The following is a 22,484-nucleotide window of genomic DNA, read 5'->3' as shown; positions in this document are numbered from 1 at the left end:
TTTTTTTTTTCGAGACAGGGTTTCTCTGTAGTTTTTTTTGTTAGGAGGTCTACATGAGCTAAATTCAGCCCGGGACATTGGTTCACCTATTTTACTCACTACTTTACTTGCTTCTACACAACCAATTTGATTACTGTGCCACTTAAGCAGTCAGAAACTGAGCCTTGTTGATACCAGATCTAACACAGAATTGGGAGACAGGCATTAACCGGAGTCCAAGCGTATCTCTGCTGACCCATAATATCTTCTAACTCACTCTTTTCGCAGGGGCCGTGCTAATCTTCTCTGTAGCATTCCAATTTTAGTGTATGTGCTGCCAAATTCACTCTTTTCATATGCTTTCTGGAGTCCTGGCCTGCGAAATGGTCACCAAGCCAGGAGCAGACAAGGAATACGATACTGGCAGCCTGGAGAAAAAAGGGGCTTCCAGGTATGATGTAGTCCAGTTGCTAAAGTAGCTAAGTTAGGTAGTTTATGAGCTGTGTGTGATGGAGTAAGTAGAGGTGGCTTAAAAAAGCAAGAAGTCAATTTAGTGAACAACCAAAGAGAACTCTTCAGACAGCAAAAGGGTCAAGTTCGTCAAATGCAGAACTGAAGGCAGCAAGGTACCATGTCTCACAAGGCAAATAGCTTCCAGGTATGCCTTTTTGGGTACAACTTAAAGACCACATGTGCCTCTATCATTCAAAGCAAAGGGTTCCACTTCCGAAAGGACTTTAGATCTATGGCATTTAAGAGGCACTGAGGGACAGCTGTGTCCTAATAAATTTTCTATTTTGAGAGTCTGGCTCTCAAGAGGGCTTCATATGATCAGTCTGACACAGGCTAGGACGGAAGTTGGAAAGCTTAGCAAGTGCTGAGAGCTCCACGTTTTCGTCACTCTTATCTGGGACTCTCTGGCACTCTGCACCAAGCTGGGACAGGTTTCAGGCAACAGAGTGAAGTGAAAATCCAGGCTGGACCAGCTCAGCGTTCTGTATCCCAAAGATAGCACACAAATGCAGCAGGTGTCAAACAGTTCTACACCAAGTATGAGAGAACACCCCACATGCAGACCAGATGGAGCATCAGGGAATCTAGGTTCAAGAAACTCAAAAATACAGGACAATTTGGCTTTTGACAAAGGTGCCAAAATTGCACATTAAGAAATGGACGCCAGGTGAGACTCTCTGTGAATTTGAGGCCAGCCTGGTCTAGAAAGCACAAAAAGTGTGTGAGAGAGGGAGAGAAAGAGAGAGAGAGAGGGAGAGAGAGAGAGGGAGGGAGGGAGGGAGAGAGAGAGATTATTAACAAACAGCACCAGAAAGCTACGAATGAAACAAGACCTCCATCTCTCACCTTGTACAAAAATGGATTAGAAGCATTGATGTAAGACTTGAAACTCCGAGAGTACTATAGGAAAATTATGAGGGGCCTCATTCTTGTCTAGAATCCCTGAGAGGACTGCCTGCTCGGGAGGCTCCAACACAGGGGTGTCCAGAAGAAGGCTCTTGTCACACCCATCACGTGATAAGCACAGGCAGCTGGGAGGCTCCAGTGTCCACCTCCACTCCACTGATCACAGCAAACCCAGGAGGTTCCAGTCCAGCCCATCACCCCAGAGGGGACTGCACACCTGGAAAGTTCAGCCTCACACACTGGGCTAGAGGGCACAGCATGCGCAGAAGGCACCAGCCCTTCCTACAATCCCACAGAGCATAGCGTGTCTCTAGGCTAGATGTAAAGTCACAGGTTAAACCCATTCTCAACAATAGTGGAAAACTTCAGTATCTTACTGTCATCAATTGACAGCCCGGGGGAAAAAAATAAAACACCTAAACCAAATGACATCATAGACAAGAGGATTTAACAGACATCTACATTCTGTCTAGATGCTGAAAAATCCATGTTTTTCTCAGCAGCCCATGAACATTTTCTAAAGTAGACCATACATTAGGATATAACAAACATTTTTTTTCTTCTTTTCTTTTTGGGTTTTTTGAGACAAGGCTTCTTTGTGTAGCCTTGGTTGTCCTGGAGGTCACTCTGTAGACAAGGCTGGCTTCAAACTCACAGAGATCCACCTGCCTCTGCCTCCTGAGTGCTGGGATTAAATGTGTGGGCCACTACACCCAGTTTACAACAAAAATCTTTAAAAACATAGGAAAAGTAAAATAATTCCCTGTATTTTATTTGAACATAATAGAATAAAAGTACAAATTACAATCGAGAGAAACTATAGAATAATAAAACATTGTAACTAAAGCTATCAGAGATTGATGAATAAATATGAGTAGGGATAAGAGGAATTCACAAACAATCTTCGGCTTTTTGTCTCTCTTTGATCCCATTTTCACCCACTGTATCTCGTTATGCTGGATTCTATATGAAGTCTGTCTCAAGATAATTTATATCGCCATGATAACAGAACCAAAGTGTACTTTTAAAACCAAGAATGCTTCAGGCAGAAACGTTAGACGCATTTGTCAGCTGCTGTAATCACTTCCAACCCAGCAGATAGTCTTCAACAATCTGATTTCCAGTTGGAACTGCACAGCTCATCAAGTCGTAATTAAGCTAATGAGAGTGTTACATATTCGTGGGTTTTGTCAGCTGAAGATTTGTCATTCTGGAGTAATGAGCTTTCATACACTTCATCCTTGAGATCCTTAATATTCTGATCATCGGTGAAGGGGCATTGGCTTCTGTCCTTCAATCAATTATAGAGACATTCTGAGATGAGCTATGCTAAAGTTCAGACTGCTCATTAATATTGTTCATGGGACTGCTCTTTGCTCAGACTCTCCAGTTTGTACACCCCAGGTTGTTAATATTTTTTTCTTTTCATGCTACTGAGGAATATACCTTCAATTCTGTGCATACCAAGCAAGTACCCCACTATTTCCTCATATACCCATCCCTCTTTTCACATCTTTTTTTTCTTTTGAGAAAGACTCTAAGTTACTCAGGCTGGTTTTGAACCCACTCTGCAGCCAAATCAGGCCTCAAACTTGTGATCCTCCAGCATCAACATCCCAAATAATTTTATATACACACATATAAGCAATATGTACTTTTAGGCTTATGTTGATGTTCAACAAAACAGCACTTATTTTCAGGCATGGTGCCTTCATTTCTATTCTATTTTTCTTTGCGTGTATGGTGATACGGGATTCCCCTTTGTATGCGGTGAATATGCTTTATTAACATTGGTTGTTAAAGAAGCTATTTTGACTCATGGCTTAGTAAAGCCAGGCAGGAAATCTGAACAGAAGTATAGAAAGTAAGTGGAGTCAAAGAGACGCCATGTAGCTGCCGGAGAAAGATGCCCGCAGGACCCTTACCTGTAAGCCACAGCTGGGAATGAACAAGCAGGCTCTATCTACATGTATGGTGTATGTGCATGTGAATACAGATACACATATAATGTGTGCATGTACATGTGCCCATGGAGGCCAAAAGTCAACATTGGGTTTTGTTCCCCAGATACCCACCTGGTTTGAGGCAGGACCTCTCATTTGAACTAGGCTCACAACTAAGTTAGACTGGCTGGCCAGTACCCCCCCCCCCCCAGGGACTTTCTGTCTCTACCTCTCAGTGCTGGATTAGAAACACATACCCTACAGCTGGTGTCTTTAGCGTGAGGTTCTGAGGATTAAACACAGGTCCTCATGTACCATAGTGACTATCCTACTTAGGATTTCTATTGCTGTGGAGAGACACCATGGGCACAGCAACTGTCATAAAGGAAAACATTTAATTGTGGTGGCTCTCTTATAGTTCAGCGGTTTAGTCCATTATCATCACGGCAGAAAGCAAGGCAGCATGCAGGCAGACATGGGCTAGAGAAGGAGCTGAGAGTTCTTACCTCTTGACTCACAGGCAACAGAAAATGGTCTGAGACCCAGGGAGTGGCTTGAGCATACAGGAGATCTCAAAACCCACCTCCACAGTGTCACACTTCCTTCGGTGAGACTGTACCTACTCCAACAAGGCCACACCTCCTGATGGCCCCCAGTCCCTTTGGGGCCCATTTTCTTTCAAACCACCACACTGCCTGAGCCATCTCCCCAGCCCGGAATTTTAATTTTTGCCCTGAGTAATAATTAAAATAACACAAAGTTCAAAAAAAAAAATTACATGAGGAGGTAAGTGATCTCTCTCACTCACGGCCTTGCTCAGTGACACTGTTTTGTGGCAGCAGGGATCTGAGTAGGATGGGGAACCGTGTCAGGAATGGAGGCACGCAGAGAACATGGGCTACTTGACTACGGTTCTTAGAGTTGTTTCTACCTATTAGCGTCACTCTCCCAAAGGACAGTGCCCCAGCGCCCACTTGTATTCAAAATGTCATTGCTAAAGAAGCACTAGCGCCACGGAGAGAGGATGCTCAAGCAGAGCTAAACATCTCCGGTGCCATGACTCACTGTAGACAAAGGTCACAACTGAAACACGCCCCTCTGCTAGGATGACACTGGTCTCGTTTTGTTTTGCTGCCGCTGTTGTAGCCTCTTTTTTTTTTTTTTGGTTTTTTCGAGACAGGGTTTCTCTTTGGTTTTGGAGCCTGTTCTGGAACTAGCTCTTGTAGACCAGGCTGGTCTCGAACTCACAGAGATCCGCCTGCCTCTGCCTCCCAAGTGCTGGGATTAAAGGCGTGCGCCTCTCATTCTTGCATGCCGCCAAAACCAGATTTTGTGAACATAGCAGTGGTGACACCAGGCCAAACAAACACCAGGCCCAGAGCATGGAGAGCAAAGATCCCAGAGGTCTGAATGGCTCTTGATTTTCTCAACAGGGCTATCAGCTATACTTGGATTTCCTGGTGAAAAAAATCCCAATTTGCTGACCATGGAAGCCATTAGCTTCTGAAAGCAGGAACTGGATGTGATGATTACCCAAGACAGAGCCACACAAACAGATCGGATTAGTCTGTAAGACAATATAATTTGCATTTGGAAGTGATCTGATGTAATGATTTAGAGAGTCTATCAGAATCAGACGACGCCATGGAATCCTCGTGTAGATGCATAGAAGCCCAGGCTAATCATGATTTATTTTTAAAGGGATAATTAGACCACTCTTTTGGAGTTTAAGTTCTGGTTCAACTATTTCCAAATGCAGTTAGGATACCTATTTTGTATTTATATGTGATCAACTGTAGAAATGAAAGGGACCTATGATTAGAAACCAGTCCTCTGATTTCACGCAATCATTTCCAATTTATTCAACTAATAAACATGTGCTTCATGTGTCAAGCACCGTTCCACACACCTGGATGTAGAGACAAAACAGTTCTCTTTCCCATATTCCCATGGGCAGGGTAATGGCTAATCTTGGTTATAACTTCGGCACTCCTGGGAAGAGAAAATCTCAGTTGAAGAATCATCCCGTCCTGTTGGCCTGTGGGCATGTCTGTGACACATTTCCATGATTGCTAACTGACGTTAGGAGGGCCCAGTCCACCAAGGACAGAACCAATCCTAGGCAGGTGGGCCTGGGGAGTATAAGGAAGGAACTAAAAAGCCAGCCAGCCCTTTCTTCCTGGTTCCTGCCCTGACTTCCTCCAGTGTGGGATTATAACCTGGAAGTGGATGAGATGATCTCTTTCTTCCCCATCTTGTTTTTGGTCAGTGTTTTATGACAGCATCATAAAGCAAACTAGAACAGACAAGTAGTTGCTGGCCAGTTTTTGAATCCCTGCCTCATAGGAAATCTTGTTTTTTATGACATCTAACACCTTTAGACATCACAGTGTTCAATCAGTTTCAGGCATCTCGTTTGCCAGCCGACTTACCATGGCAATTCCATATTCGAACCAGCTCTTTCATCCAACTTTACCTCCTCTGGTTTGACCCCACTCTCAACCACCTTATAGCCTGTGTTCTAAGCTCTGAAACCTCCATTCCCTCAACTATTACTCCTGGGCACGATCTCTCCTCCACCCTCTGAATGGGTGAAGATGGGTTATTCTAAGGGAAGGTGTGTTACTAGGCTTACTGGCAAACATGGAACTCTTCCAGTCTCTCAGCTATAAACACGCCTTGTAAGCCACTGCTGAGGTCCTGGGCATGAGGCTCTGCAAACAGCGTCTCTGTCCCACCACCTGCCTTCCCTTTCTACCCGTAGGAGCCTGGGAGAGGCTGGGCAGCAGCAGGAAGGACTATCGTCCGCCATGTTACTGTTGCCAGTGTCCAAACAGTGCAGCTTCTCAGTCAGGCCGAGGCAGATGGCTCCATTTTCTAACTTCTTCCTCTAGTACTGTCAGAAAAATCAGGACAGCGCCCTCTCCTCTGGGTCTAACGCTGTGGGACTGCTGTGTTCACAAAGGTCTTTTAGGAAAACTTCACTCTCTCTTATGACTTTAGCTCACAAGAGGTTGCCCTTCAGGTCTGTATTTCTGTCAGTAACTCTCTCCAATTTCACGGCTGCTGTCAACACCCTAGAGCCACTTGACACTGACCCAGACTCCTTGAGTTCATCCTCCTCATTCATCTATTGGCCATTTCCACGTCCAGGCCATATGTCATATGATTGGCATATTACCTGCATATGTGTCTGTGTGACTTTGTCAGATCCCCTAGAACTGGAGTTACAGTTGTGAGCTGCCATGTGGGTACTGGAGATTGAACCTGGGTCCTTTGGAAGAGAAGTCAGTGCTCTTAACCACTAAGCCATCTCTCCAGGCCCCACACTGTGAACTCAACAAGTATTTTGTAGTGAACTTCAGGACTTATTTCCATAGGGGTAAACCAAATTGTGCTTTTAACATTAGTAACTCTACCACATGGACTAGTCAAATCAATAATTAAAAATTAAAATTCAAAAATTAAACAACCCCCAAAATCCACACTAATATGTATATTGATTTGGATGTATCCTGGGGATAAAAATCATATAAAGTCATGATGTATATAATTCTACTAATATAACCTTCTTGAAACAATAAAAGGTTTTAAATGGAGATAGATTAGCAGTTGCCTGAAGTTGAGACATGGGTGAAGAAGGCAGGAGGTAAATAGCTGTGTTTATAAATGAGCAACAAGAAAGAAGCCTTGTAGTGGGTCCTTGGGGTGACTCAACTGTTGAGCAACTTGACCATATCAGTACCAGCATCCTGATTTTGATACCGTCTAGACTATTCCTGTTTTTCAAGATGGATGTGTGTACTTGGGGGCGGAGGTTAAAGGAATGAAGGACCCCTTTGTACTTTTCTTCCAATCATCTCAACGCCTCCCCTCCAGAAAGATGCAGGCCTCACACTGTCAGACGCAGTCTTTTTTATTTGAGAAGGTCACTCTGAAGGCAGTGCCCTTGGGAAAGACATCTCTCATCATCTCTCATCATGTACACCAACCATTACTCTCAGCAAAGCACAAAAATACACACATCAGTGACTTCCTTACAATAAATACATAGTCGTGCATCTCACGATAGAAGGCACCGAAACTGGTCACTTAGTAGTCATAAAAATTATTAGCTACATTAACAAAGTCACCCAAATTATCTGTACAAGGAAATGTAACAATATATTCCAAAGGTGAAAACACATTAAAACATCTTTAAAATAGTATGCAATAAATATCTCAATTGTCATATAGATTTTAAAAATTATGCCATTGTAAACAGCATGTAAACAAACAAAAGTCACGTCTTATCATTATTAAAAGTAATTAGAGCCAAAGTTATAACCTCTGCTCTGTCAGGTATCTCAATGGCAAGTGTGCTAAGCAGGTAAAAATTTCACTCTTTTCTGGAGCAAACAGAGCCCACTGTGTAAGAAATAGGCAGACTTTATCTGCGTCTTTCAGATACAAGTATTTAGTTTCAAAACAGACTACCAAAATGTAGTAAATTCTTAGCTATAAATATGGCAAGGCCAAACTAAAACTACTTTTACAATAGAAGGAGGAGAAAGAGCTATGCTGTTCGGCTCTCATCGTGATGGTAACAGGAGGAAAACATGTTCTGATTATCTTTATTGAAAGTGAAATGATTGTGCTGGGTACAAGGCCACAGTGCCCAGCCTTCCTTGCCCCCTCCTTTTGTGGACCATTTACAAAGCTGAACTAAGCAAAAAAAGTTATCAAGTTGAGACTTTTGCTAAGGGACATAAAAATGGTTGATATCTTATATGGCAGAAAATAATGACTTCAATATATACTTGTTGAAATAGGAAAATACAAACCAGCAGAGACCCCACCCCCACCCCCACAATCTCACTGACAGGAAAGATAAAGACATTTTTTTCTTCATTCTACTAAAGGAAACCTATAGCCTACCCATCAGTAAATATTTAGAAGACACTGCCATATCTCAAACACTTGCTGTGTTTCATCTACATATCGGAACCTTGCAGCATACAAATACCAGGATATTACTATATGCTGAAGTACATATGCTACCCGTTAAATGCCACTGCTTCCTGCTCTCCATACCTAAGGTGCTGACACCAACCTGTAGCTTCAAACAAAGCTTTCCCATTTCCTAGAAGCACGACTGTGAGACCTCCATCCTTGCCTGTGGGTTTACAATGTATTTTGCTATAAATGTCATGGATTTCTGCCTTCCCAGAAGAAAGCCTAGTTTTACCCTGGTTCCGTAAAGCAGATGCTAGGGCTCAGCACAGCCCCTGTAGTAGCAGAAGCAGCGAAGTATGGGGTTAATGAAGCACACACTTGATCAGCGATGGCAGGAACTATGGCCAACATGAAAATCTAACGATTGCGGAAATAAAAATGGGATTGCTTCTTGATGATGTGGATTTGGTTGATTTTGGAGGACGGCGGGGTGAAACTGAAACAGCCTGAGAAAATTTTTAAAAATTCCTACTTGTTTCTTTAAACAGACTTCAGGAAGAGCACCTTGAGAACAAACTTAAACTCTACCAGACACAAGTCACGTCTTAGTTTTCCATTGTTAGGATCTTAGTCAGTGCCCAAGTTAGAGCAGTAGGGAAAGCTTACCAGTGCCTGGAAGAGAGCGCTCCACTTTTACTATGTGCACTGATCGGTGTCCACTCAAGCAATTTAACTGAAAGAGCACTGTGCTCACTTGTCATTACCTAGGGACACGGTAGGATGGCTTCAGCCAATCATAGGGAAAACAGGCCCATGGGTAACAGCAAATGTTTCAGTCTCCACGCTAAGGGCAATGACAACGACAGAGCTTCCTACATTTGTCATACAATCATGATTAATAGTAAACGGCCTGAAATCATACGAATTTCACCTATGCCTTCTTGAGTAGATGCTGTTTTAAAAATTCCACTTTTACTATTGTTTTTATTCTTTTCCAAATCTCACAATCAATATGCATTTGTCTATGAAGATTCTACGTATTGAGTGTACAGAATAGAAAGACAATCTGTAGGGCAAGTATATGAATACAAGCAAGATTTTGGCAGTGATGTTGAAATTTATGTTTCACTTTCAGAAACAAGAATTCAGATCTGGCAAACACTTGTGACATAAAGAAACATAATTAACAAATGGTGATCCTTGACAAAACAATGACTTTGCCTGTTGATGTTCTGTTTGTCTGCTCAGAGGGCATGTGTCCTCACAAACATAAGACTTTCAAGGAGTTCTGAGTTTTTATTTGTGACTGTATAAAAATATAATTCAAAAACATTAGTCAAAAAGTCTCAATAAAACAGCCATTTAACATGAACATGGAAAACCTGAGACTGCCTTAACTGAAGATGTCAGGAGTGAGTTTCCAGTTGAAATGAATAATATATAGATTAAAAGACCCATGATCTACTCTGGTTACTCATTCAACCTCACCTGCATCTTGTTCTTTCTGCTCTTGCCATGTGGGAACTGAACCCGTTGAGGCTTCAACCGCGCAGACCAAGTTCTCTCCTGTTGGGCCCCAGGCTCTTCCACCTCTACACAGAATGTCAAGGGTTACTAGATTTCTCTTTCCGTTAGAACTAAAATGACACTAGGAAAGAAATCGTAAATTGAGGTAGGACTCAGGCTGATATCTGTCCTTTCTTAGAGTGGAAAAATGATTAATTACTTGCAAGTGGCTGTGTTGGGCAACCCTTCAAACGGGGAATCCCAGACATCAAAATATATTGGTTGTAAAAAAAAAACCACAATGAGCCATGACAGGGTGGAACTGAACGAACCTCTTCAGGTAACAAAAGGTGAGTTCTCTATAAATACTATAAATAAAAGAAAAAAAAAACGAATCTTAAGGAAAAAGTATCAGAGCTAACACATTTCAAAGCTCAGCTAATTCATGAAAATTTCTTTGGTCTTCAAGTTACAGATTGAGTCACCTTTACCATGTCCTTCACAGGAGTCATCTAAGCCCCTGTGACTAGTTCCCCGCTGCCTACTGCTGAGTTGAGAAAGCACAGACATCTCTACCACGTGAAATAAACAATTGCAGGGGCTGTTCTAAATGCCATAGGGATTAGGTCACCCAAACCGCCTCCTCAATTGACCTGTAATGTTTTTGCGGTAAACGTGCTTCCTGGAGAGTTAACCATCTAACTTCTAGGAAGGACCTCAGCCCTGACCGATGGAGCTGGAGCTTTCTGAGGTGCACTGCCCACCAGGTCATGTATTTCGTGCTCTTTCCTTCCACAATACAACATGAAAGATATGTTCAAATTCTTTCTTCCTAGGCCATGCCAAACTGCCCCAAGTTCCTGGATCAGCTACGAGTCTAACATAGTCTCATTTATTCTATCCTCAATAAATGCATCTACAACAGTATAATAGAAAGCTTTGTCATTAAAAGCAAGCTGATTCTTAATTTCCTAAGAGGCTTAAATAACCCACAACTCACCTGCTGTTCACATCAGAGAAACCGGTTGGATTAAAGTGTTTTCTTAGCTTTACAACGTTCAGTTGGAGTTTTGTTCCTTCCCTGACAACAATACTGGGCAACTGCCTTTTAAATGTTTGGGTTTTTAAATAGTTGAGTCAAGAATGTCTCCAAATGAAAATCAGAAAAAATTTGCTAATTACTTGACAGAAGTAAGCAAACAACATCCACCAGGGTACCATTTGCAGCGTGGCCCACAATCACATAGAAACAGAAGTCAAGCACAGCCTTTAGAACAGAGGTTTAGACATTAGAGGTCTGAGATCTTTGGGAGGATTCAAGATTCAGTGCTTGTCGGAATTGGCCAGTGCAATCAAAGACAATGCCCCCGCCACAAAGCTAAAAATCCACAGAAGGAAAGAGTTACAGATTGAAGGCATAACATACACGGGGCAAAATATAGCAAGGCAGATCTCTGGACTACACTATTCATTCTCGTGCCTTCTCTCTACTTTGTGACTTTTTAGATATAAAAATCATTTTATAGAAAAAAGTTTCTATGACTATTCAGTTACCTAAGACAGGAAAGAAAATAGAATTTTGTATTTTGGTTTTTTTTTTTTTCTGTTTTGTTTTTAGGAAGGAAAACACTGGGCATCTGTTTGACAGAAAAGAGCATTTCAAGTATATAAGTCAACCATTAACAGAGCTATTACACTCCAGGCAACAGCAGTAAAACAAAAGGAGTTCAAATACGCATTCTGTATAAAGAGTATATTTCACAACAGAATAAATAAGGGCACTGATTTATACAACTGGTTCTAAGTAATACTGCCTTCAAGGGACGGTGCTGACGTCAGCACTGTCTCACAGAGAGAAATTCAAAGGTACAGTTCTTGCCCCTAAAGCCACAAAATATACAAAGCTTTTATATCTGTTTGTTATTAAATGTTTTATCTGCTAAAAGGTTTGCAAACTCAAATACATCTTGGCAAGTTTGAATAACCAGCATGATAATCCTTTTGGTATAAAAAGGTAAGAAAAGTTGTAATATGAAAATTAATAATACCAGTAAAGGAGACAGCTGTTGTACAATAGATTTAAACATACGAGTGACTTTTATCTCGTTGACAGAGAAAAGCCAATGCAATTTCCTTGAAAATAATTTCCATATTTACCAGCTCTAGATAATAAATATATTACTCCAATGTATCAGTCATCTTCAGTATACAATATATGACTCACAACACTGGATGTGCTATTCTACCCAAGTCTTCCGCATCCCCAGGTAGCACTTACCAGCACTGTAAGCAGCCTTCGGCTGCACATGTGTTGAAATCTCAGAATGTAGCCATGGAAAGGGCTAAGCTGTGCAGAACCACACCGCAATCCAATAGTAAGGGTCATAAACCACATTCCTTGTTGGCTTACATATTCAATTGCATTATCCTACCTTGAGAGCATCAGCTGAGTATGAAATGTCCTTATATTAATGCATTTTATACGTAACCCTGTGTTCGGCTGGCTAATCTACTCTTGAAATCTAGACAGTATGAATTACCCAGACTAGTCACAAAGTCTTACACAATGTGTAACTTGTAACTGAAAGAAAATATTTTTACATGGATTTAAAAAAAAAAAAAAGTTTAAAGCTGTGGCTCGCTTTTTATTTTCCAACTAAAACTTGGAAGTGCAAAAAAATTAAGAGTATATTAAATAATGTAAATACAATATCTTAAATTACATAAAAAGAAGTAAGCTGTTCATCTATAATATATAATGTGGAGTCTATCTTAAGCATGGTTATTGAGTTAATACAGTCTTAGCTACTCTGTTTAATTTCTTTACCTGAAAATAACAGAGACAAGTATAGAAAAAGGCAGGTACAGTCCAGCTGTTTTTAGCTCTCTGTCTTTTCTATCAACAAACCTTTATATATTTTCTTCTAACATAAACATCTCTAAACAAACCCTGGAAAATAATAATAATAAAGAAAAACAAGGCTTTGCTTATTATAAAACAACAATAATTATCACTCTCCAAGAGTTCTAGTTACATCTTTGTGAAGGGATCCTGTTGCTAAGGTACCAATAAGACAGAGATTGTGATACAAAAGTCAACTGAGGATACCACAGCAACAATAAACTAGGGGAGGGGTCACGACTCTTGGGGAGGCCCAGCAGCCAAGTCCTGGAAGCCACAGAGGACGCTTCATTCCCAATTCCTCCCCCGCTCAACACCTGTACTGGGGAGAGGTAGGTGTTTGAAAACCTAACACTACAGAGAATGTGTCCATTGAGAGAGACACTAGAAATCAGAGGTGAAAAAGGAATTGATTTTACAGCCTAATCAAAACTGACAGCCCCAAAGAAATGACCCTTGGAAAATGGAAGTTCACCCTGTTGGAGTGGTAAACGATTTATTCTGCAAGGGCTATGCTGAGGGGCCACCGATATGTTTCATTCGTAGCTTGTCAATTCATGTCAAAATAACCCATGGAGTCAAAAAGAGTTAAGATCTTATAGATCAAAGTAGTTAGGAAGCTATGTTTGGGTAATTTATATCAAAATATCAAAATAATTAACAGACAGATTCCTGACAATAGATCACTGGGAAAGAGAAATCTCATTATAGAGTTAACAATTTGAATTTGGAGGCCAAGAACATATTGTTTTTCAGGATCTATTTTTAAGGGATCAAGAACCATGTAAAAATCCAGGAGTCGGCACACGACAAAGGGACCCAAATGTAGCAAAATAGGCCTGCTTTCAGAGTTTAAATGGCATTCACTTTCCTTGTGATCATTTTGATTCTTTCTCTCTCTCTCTTTCTCTTTTTTTGTTTTGTTCTTTTGCATAGTGATTCATCTAATATGTGTGGGCTGCTTCGTGTCTCCAAACATGAACTAGGTTAACAGGATAATCTACTGATACAAGAAAATGAAAATGTGCAAGTTGAAGAAGACTGCCTAATCTTTATCTCAGGACATATTCTTCTGGGACGTTCAGTGTGAATAAAGTCATGAGCCACTGAGCATATCACATGAATAACAAACTGCACAACTGTGGATGGGTCAGTGGCAGCTCAAAGTCTCTAGGGGCTGGAGAAATAGGACTAAAAGGAAGATCCGGGTCCAGCAGATCTGGAGTGGACCTGAGGTTCTGCATTCAAAAATTCATTTATTTATTATTGTGTGTGTATGGATGGCACATGTGGGTGAGCATGCTAGGGTGGGCATACTGAGGCCAGAGGACAAGTCTCTAAGTGGTTTTCTTCTCCCACTTTTATGTGGCATCTGGTATCAAACTTGTTGCTAGACCTGCTGAACCATCTTGTTCACTTCAAGCTTCTGCAATTTTTGTAAGCTCCCAAATAACATCGACGCTGATGGACCCAGGGACCACATTTTGAGTAGCAGCGACCTAGTCCACTGCTGTCAAATGGAGTATTTTTGCCATGGTGGAAATGTTTTGCATCTATGTTTACAGGGCCCTCAAAATGTGGGTGGTACAATTAATAGATGAAGTTTCTAGTAAGAATAAACACATTTAACAGCCACAGGCATCCAGAGGCTGAAATACCAGACAGCACAGATCTGAACACCCACAGTTTCTCTCTCCTCAACCACAGCAATATATTTCTAAATGACCTAACCCATCAATTCAGTTCAATTATCTAGCAAATTGAAAACTTATTTAATTGGCCCCAACATTTTGCTAAATGACATTGAAAAAAGAAATCTGGGGGGTGAAAGGTCTCACGGGGTAATGGAGAAAGGGGAGCAGAAGGCAGTAAGAATTTGGGTGACCCGAGTCACCCCGAGTTTTACTTAAACCTGACTCTGTTCCTTTCCTTTGGGGTGGAGGGCAACAAATGAACCTTAAATAATTTAGAGACAAGAGCAAGCTACAGACAGGTGCACAGGTGAGCATCTAGTCTCTCTCCACTTCATCAAGGATCAAAGACACAGTCCTCTACATTCCCAGATGTGGCTGGATCTTAGCGAGAGGCAATCCCCACTGTCCTGTTTCTGAAACCCTACTTAGGATGAGACGGTTTCCTCACGGCACTAGCAGAGACGGATGGAGTCTCCGAGAGCACACTGCTGGTAAACAGGCCTCAGCACTTACTGGAGTCCAGCCCTGCGGACATGGATTACAGAGAAAAACGTTCACATGGGAACAAACCGCTGGTCCAAGGGTTTGTCATCTTAAAGGATTTCCATCATCCCAAAGCCATTCTACTTAAAGTTTCCATGAGTTGGGATTCTACAGGATACATAAAAGGTGTTGGCAGGAACTGCAAAGATTATCAAACAAAAGCAAAGCCCATCACTGCCCACCCCTAGGGAAGTAGTCAATAGAACATTGTTTTTTCTGTTGACAAAGATGTATTTGGGGGAAGGTGAAAACTCAATAATTATTTTTATAGTAATACACTCTTTATGCTGGAGCCCCAGCCCCAACCCTAGCCCTTTCTCCTGAGCAATGATCTGGGGAGAGTTCTGTGAATCTGACCTCCGATAATCTGGTTTCACAGAAAGTGTTGGCAGGGTTCTCACCAGAGGGTATACAAAAGGGATTGCAAAGGGCACATTCAACTTCCCAGGTGTGCATAACATTAAAATTACTAAATGGTTGGCCTATTATCAGCTCAAAAGCCTTGATATGAATTATCTTTGGAAAATTTCCATTGTGCACAATTTAGGTAAAAAAATATATAGTCAGACACACTTATATGGTCAGGAACCCATCGAGATTGTCTGTTGATTTTTTTTGGTTTTGCCGTTTAAGGTATCTAAATTTTGTGATTTTTTTTTTTTTTACTAGTAAATACCCAAGCTAGAAATAAAAATGAAATGTCAAACATTGAGCAAATATTTGTCTAGAAAATACCAGGGATACTGTATCTCAAGACACTATGTAAAGTGTATATATGCAGGTAAGGGTATATGGGCAGGTATGTGTACACATGTGTGGGCATGTTTATCTACTGAGCACCTAGCAAATTACTTTATCAAAACAGTCTCCGCTGGACCAGCAACCTGCTTGCTCCTCTTATATACAGAACTTGCAAATATTCCAATTAATTTTTGGCATATAATGACCAGAAAACACTTAAAAAGATTTTTTTTTTACTTTTTTTTTTTGACATATATACCTTTGGCTTTCAAATACTTGGTAATTCTACTGAGCAACACTGACATATAATGGTTTCTTTAAAAGGGAAATGATATCTACCTGATAGACTATCAAAATTTGTATAAGATAGTAATACAAAAGCCCTTAAGAAACAAAATTAAAATCTTCCATTAAATTTCCTCATGTCAGTAATTGCTTCAGCTAGTCCATACAACTCAGGGTGCAAATCTCAGCTGAGACCTTGGACAACTCCTCTATGCCAAGAGTCTTACCAATTCAAACAGAAACTCAAAATGGTTTAAATTGAAATGAAAAAAAAAATGGGAACAAAATGTGAGGTTTGGAAAGTTGCAATTTAAGTTTTGCTAGGCAACAGAAGGTGTAAAGCTTATGAAAATGCCCAACAATTCTATGAATGCACACACCTATGGTTTGGGACAGGCAAATCAATTTGGTCTGCATAAGATGTACATCATTTGTTGATCATGGCACAGAGTCTTAGGTGTGGGATATTCTTTCCCAAGTCCACACTGAAGAAAAGCGCCCTTAACCAACCAAAAAGTGCTTGAGTAGTCAGGTGGTAATAAATTAAATTCCACTATAACAGACATTACAGCTACTGAAGTACTACAGTAATATACATGACATGCAAGAAAAAGAAAGACAACTCAGGCAGGAGCATCGTGCATTAGATTCACGTCATTCATAGTATGTGATGGGTTGGTCCCACCATACTCTTTGACCAGTGGATACTGGGAACTTAGGGTGAAAACACTCAAAATACAATTCCCATCTTCATCTCCTAACCAGCGGTGTCTAGGCGGGAGCCAATGCCTTCACTGAGGAAGCCTGAGACGGTTCGGCTGCATACTGTTGACACAGCTACGCATGCGTGGAAGAGCCTCCTGCCAGTCCTGCTCTAGGCAGAGTGGAGGGTCGCAAGTGAGAATTCCACCTTTCAGACAAGGCAACTGCCTCCAACCATTCCCCCACTTCTTCCTACTGCAAGCATTTTCTAGCATGTCAGGTTTGCACAGTAAGAAAATGGCTTCGTGGAATGGGTTGGGTTGTTTGCTTGCTTGTTTTTGGCACAAAAATGATTTTCTAATACCTCAAATCCAAACTTTCACCCACAGCAAAACTCCAATCCAGAGAGGTGCTTCAGTGGTGCATATCTACCAGGAAATCACTAGAACAGCAGTGGCTTCCAAGAACTCTGTATTGAGACCCTAGGACTTCTCTTCCAGGAAATAGCACCTGTGCAACCACACCTCAGAGCAAGTTGGGAGGGTTTCTCTCAAGCTCTTTAATTCCCTGGAGAATTCGCTTCATGTGACCCACTTTCGGGATCCCCAGGTCCTAAAAAAGAAAAGAAAAGGAAGAAAGAAAAAAAAAAACAAGAAAAACAGAAAGATAAAAGGAAGGGAGGGAGGGAGAAAGAAGACAGGTTTACCAATAAGGAAGACTGGAAATTAAAATTTCAATTAGTCATTAGCAGAATTAGCATTTACTTCATCCATTTTTTTAAACAGTTTTTAGTCAATGGTTCTGGAAGTGTCAGCTGAAAAGCTAAGCTACTAAAGCAAAAATAGCCTGATACTGAGAAAGGGACCAATCAATAAAAAGATACCATGTCCTATACAAAACCCTCTTAAATGTGGTACTGTCATGAATTATGTACAGCTAGGGACACCATTCAAGAGCCAAAGCTAATATGGTTTCTTCCTCTTTTCTTTTTCTAAGGACAATCTCTTCTGCACCTGAGGCAAACGCTGGAGGAGGGCAGGTCTCTCCAGGCATATGCTTCTACGTGTCCATGCACACACACATACATTCTTTTTCCTTCTTGAGAAGAGCCCTGCCTCCTTGCCCAGCCCTACTCTTTCCTTTTTTTTTTTTTTTTTTTTTTTTTTGGATTTTTCGAAGCAGGGTTTCTCCGTAGCTTTTGGTTCCTGTCCTGGAACTACCTCTTGTAGACCAGGCTGGCCTAGCCTACTCTTGACTTCAGCGATTCTCCTGCCTTAGCTTCCCCACCTTAGAATTATGTGCCACCAGGCCCAGCTTTTGTGCATTATTTCTGTTTTGTGCTCTATGACACTGAACAATTGCAGCCTGCCAGGCATAGTGGCACGGGCCTGAAGGCCTGCGACTTAGGAGACAGAAGTCAGTGGAACAGGATCTCAAGGTCATCCTTGGCTATAGAGCAAAGTGGGCTACGTGAGACCCAGGCTTTGGGGAGAAAACACCATGAGACTTGGAGGAAGACGCCAGTGCCTCTACCTAAAACTTAAACCATAAATTATTCTGTAGTGCCGGGCGGTGGTGGCACACACCTTTAATCCCAGCACTCGGGAGGCAGAGGCAGGCGGATCTCTGAGTTCGAGGCCAGCCTGGTCTACAAAGGGAGTTCCAGGACAGGCTCCAAAGCTACAGAGAAATCCTGTCTCGAAAAAACAAAACAAACAAACAAACAAAAATTTATCTGTAGTGGCATCAAGAGTCCTGATTTGACTGAAGGGTCTGATTACATATTCTTTATTTGTGTGTGTGTGTGGGGGGGGTGTGCACATGCATGCATGTGCATGTACATGTATGACTCTAGGCATGCACATGTTACAGTGACCATGTAGAGGCCAACTTTGGGTCGGTTCTCTCCTTCCACTATTCTGAGGCAAGGTCAGTCCTCTTCAGTGCATGACAGGCTAGCTGGCCCTGGCACCTCTAAGTGACTCTCCTGTTTTCGCTCTCCTATCTTTCCAGGACGTCCTCCGCCCCAACGACCACAACAACAAAAAGTTCACTGCGAGATGACTTGTGCACAAAACGGAAATGTTCTAAGAAAGTCCACTTAGCTCTGTCTCTAATGTAAGGGCTGAATTTACTTTTAAACTTGTAAATGAGACAGATCAAATGGATTTCAATGAACCCCATGCACACTGCATACATGATCTCTCTTACACTTCAGAGTAATAATAACTATCAGTCTAAATCCTTCCGGAAAACAGCTTTTCCAAAGCCAGTGCTGGTCAAGCGTGAGATCACTTCAGGGTAACATTTTTATCAAACTTAACTGACCCAGAAAAACAGATGCTCTCCTGTGCTACCAGGGTAAGCAAACTCAGTCCCAAGGCCCTACACATTTCATGGGTGTGTGATAAGCATCACACCTGAAGGCAAGGCTAAATCCATGCCAGTGGCGCATGTCTGCAATGTAAATGGAGATGGCTCAGTGACTAAGAGAGCTTGGTCCTTTTCCAGAAGACACAAGTTCAGTTCCTACCACCCACGCCAAGTGGTTTACGACTCCCTGTTAACTCCAGTTCCAGGGATCCTGTGCCTTCTGCTGGCCTTGTGGGCACTGAACACATGGCTGACACTCACATATGCACATACATAAAAAAATCATTTTTTTTCTTTTTTTGCACAAAGAAATGCAGATGCTACTCTTCAGAGTTCCCATTCAAGCAGAAGACTTGTTCTTTAGACTTTGTAGTAATATAGTCCTCAGCTTATAGAATATATTTTAATATTAAATACCTTATTTTTAGGCCATATAAACACACCTTTGGTATTCTACTCAGAATGACTGCTTTGGTACAATGGGAGGAACGTTTACTAGAAGGTAACACAGTTACATTGGCTTCTTTGCTACAGCTTCTTACTTGGAGCAAATTCAGTATCTTTATGTCTTCTAGCTGTTAGGTTATGATAAAAGATTCACCTTGACATTTGATACAGCTGTCATTTTAGTGGGTGTCATATGCTTGTATCACCGTGTATATAGTTTTTATGTGGAATGTGTTTGTGTGTGGACGTATGTGTGCAGACAGGTGTGTGGCTTGTACGTCCATATAGTAACCAGGGATCAGGGTCTCCTTCTTTATCTTTTTCTGGCTTTAGGACTCTGGTTCCTGGCCATCCAGGCAGTGTCGGGGTGGGCTCCCTCCTGTGGCGTGGGTCTCAGGTTGGCCCAGTCATGGTTGACCACTACTACACACTGGGAGCTACCTTTACCCCAGCACATCTTGCAGGCAGGACAGATTATAGGTCGAAGGTTTTGTGGCTGGGTTGGTGTCCCAATCCCTCCACTGGAAGCCTTGCTGGTTTTGAGATTGGATCTCTCTGAACCTGATTTGGCTAGATTCCTGCCCAGTCTCTCCAGACCTTTATACTTATTTTATTGTAATCATACTTTATTTCTGACTTTTTGTTTCTTTGGATGAATAGACAAAATTTTGCCAAAGACTCTTTTGAAGATACTGAGCTATCCTTGCAGCCAGCCATATACAACTTTCCCTCTAGTAACCCTCCCTACTGTGTTCCATTGCCGGCTTTCCCCTCCACTAGAGTACGTTAGAAATGTATCTCTTTGTCAAGTGTCTGGGTATTATCTTCAGTTGTTTAGTGACCTCCAATGATAAGGGAGGGACGCTTGTTCCAAGCCCTGGGAAGGAGCTGACTGGGTGAGGGGTAGTGAGAAAAGCAGGCAATGAGGACATATCCTTATTGTCAGAAACAATATTTTTAAGCAACTGAAAGGAGGCCAAAGTGGATGGGTCATGGGCCAGTAACAAGAGGGTGAGTAAACAGGCAGTGTTTGGGCCTCCACAGAGATGGACACCATTATTCTCCCAAGAATGAGAAGCTGCTGGAAGATCTGAAGCAGAAAAACAACATGCTTGGTTGAAGATGGCAAGGCATCACAGTGATTCAACATGGATTATGAGCTGGAGAGACAGAGGAACAGTGAGAAGACCAAGATGAAAGGTGGTCCTCCATCAGAAGGTGGATGTGGGATGCAGGGAAGATGCGGGGTACAGTGTGAAGGATGGTCCCGGGAAGATGTGGGATGCAGTGAAGGACGGTCCTGGGAAGATGCAAGGTACAGTGTGAAGGATGGTCCTGGGAAGATGTGGGGTACAGTGTGAAGGACGGTCCTGGGAAGATGTGGGGTACAGTGTGAAGGACGGTCCCGGGAAGATGTGGGGTGCAGTGTGAAGGACGGTCCCGGGAAGATGTGGGGTACAGTGTGAAGGACGGTCCTGGGAAGATGTGGGGTACAGTGTGAAGGATGGCCCCAGGAAGATGTGGGATGCAGTGAAGGACGGTCCTGGGAAGATGTGGGGTACAGTGTGAAGGACGGTCCTGGGAAGATGTGGGGTACAGTGTGAAGGACGGTCCCGGGAAGATGTGGGGTGCAGTGTGAAGGACGGTCCCGGGAAGATGTGGGGTGCAGTGTGAAGGACGGTCCCGGGAAGATGTGGGGTACAGAGGGAAGGATGGCCCCAGGAAGATGTGGGATGCAGTGAAGGACGGTCCTGGGAAGATGTGGGGTACAGTGTGAAGGACGGTCCTGGGAAGATGTGGGGTACAGTGTGAAGGACGGTCCTGGGAACTTGGGAGCAAAGATGGAGCAAAATCTACAGTGTTAAGAGTTTGGCTAGAATGGTAAGGTGGGTCAGGAAGAGGGAGGTGCTAAATCTGACTCTGGGTATCTCTGCTTCCAACACCCAAAGGGCTAGGGGCATAGTTCAGAACAAAGCAGAGTTGGGGATGACACAGAGAGGGACAGAAGATGAGAGTCCCTCTGGGGACATGGGGATCTATTCCCTCTGTGATACTCAAGTATCAGCAGTCAGCTGGCAACAAAATTCTAAAGTTCACTTCTGAGGTCAAGGGCTAGAGGACACTGAGAGTCACTTAGGGGTAGGTGTTGAAGCAATGGGAGTGGGGGAAACAGCTCTGCAGTAGGCGATTCTCTCCCAGCATTCTTTGAACTAGTCTACTGTGGTCTGCTGCTTCCGACAGCTCAGACACAGAGGGCAGGGATGCAGCTCTTCAGTTTCAGGGTTTTGTGCTCCAGGAGGCTCTCTCTGTAAAAACATCCCCTTCCCATTGCCTATACCCTAGTTGAGGACCAAAAGGGTTAGGTGGCAATACAAATTTCTAAAGGAACGTGTCAGAGGAGAGAATATAATTGGCATGAAAATCACAATGGAAACAAAAGCAAATCCAGAAAAGCTAATGAGAAAGATTGGTAAATTAATTCTTAACCATCTCCTTTCTTCCCTTTTGTACTTCTGTGTATGTATGAGTTTGAATATTTGGCAAATATTTGCTACATTCAATATATATGTGTATGTACGAGTACACATCTGTGCCTTGAGTATGTATCTGTATATGGATTCACATAATGTGAACATGTATGTATCTGGGTGTACTTTAACATATACAAGTTCAGCATACATATGACGTGAGCCTCTAGAAGGCAAATGGCACTGAGGGACCCTGGCACAATCCTTAACAAGCAACTGACTAGCCAATAAATATTGCAACCTGACAGTGCTACCGAAAGGTCCATGCACACTAGCCATAGAAAGACCCTACAGCTCTGTGCATACGTCGTGGGTATGCACGTGTGCATGCATTCAAGTTTTGAGATCAATCTTTGCTTTACAAACGTTAACCCAGTGTATTCTGAACTGCATCAGTTAGGACACACAGGATAATTAATCTATTATTTCATCATTATTATAGCTAACAATGTTTAGGTAGGAATAGTATTCTCCTTTCGATCTGCTA

The 22,484-nt window shown here is 42.2% G+C and overlaps 1 protein-coding gene and 1 pseudogene across 3 annotated transcripts in view; both read right to left on the bottom strand.

Annotated features, from left to right (window-relative positions):
- Nucleotides 1-236: 236 nt before the first annotated feature.
- LOC130885384 (U6 spliceosomal RNA) lies at nt 237-326 on the bottom strand (annotated as a pseudogene).
- Nucleotides 327-7,252: 6,926 nt separating this feature from the next.
- Dgkh (diacylglycerol kinase eta) overlaps nt 7,253-22,484 on the bottom strand; it is a 171,402-nt gene continuing 156,170 nt past the window's right edge. For all 3 annotated transcript variants that reach the window (XM_057785776.1, XM_057785777.1, XM_057785775.1), the window contains one exon: nt 7,253-17,261. In XM_057785776.1, coding sequence (XP_057641759.1) covers nt 17,209-17,261 — 53 coding nt within the window. In that variant the 3' untranslated portion in view covers nt 7,253-17,208. The remainder of the gene's footprint in view (nt 17,262-22,484) is intronic.

Source organism: Chionomys nivalis, chromosome 12 (genome assembly GCF_950005125.1).
Source record: "Chionomys nivalis chromosome 12, mChiNiv1.1, whole genome shotgun sequence".
Lineage (NCBI taxonomy): Eukaryota > Metazoa > Chordata > Mammalia > Rodentia > Cricetidae > Chionomys > Chionomys nivalis.
This window is presented reverse-complemented; position numbering and strand designations above follow the sequence as displayed.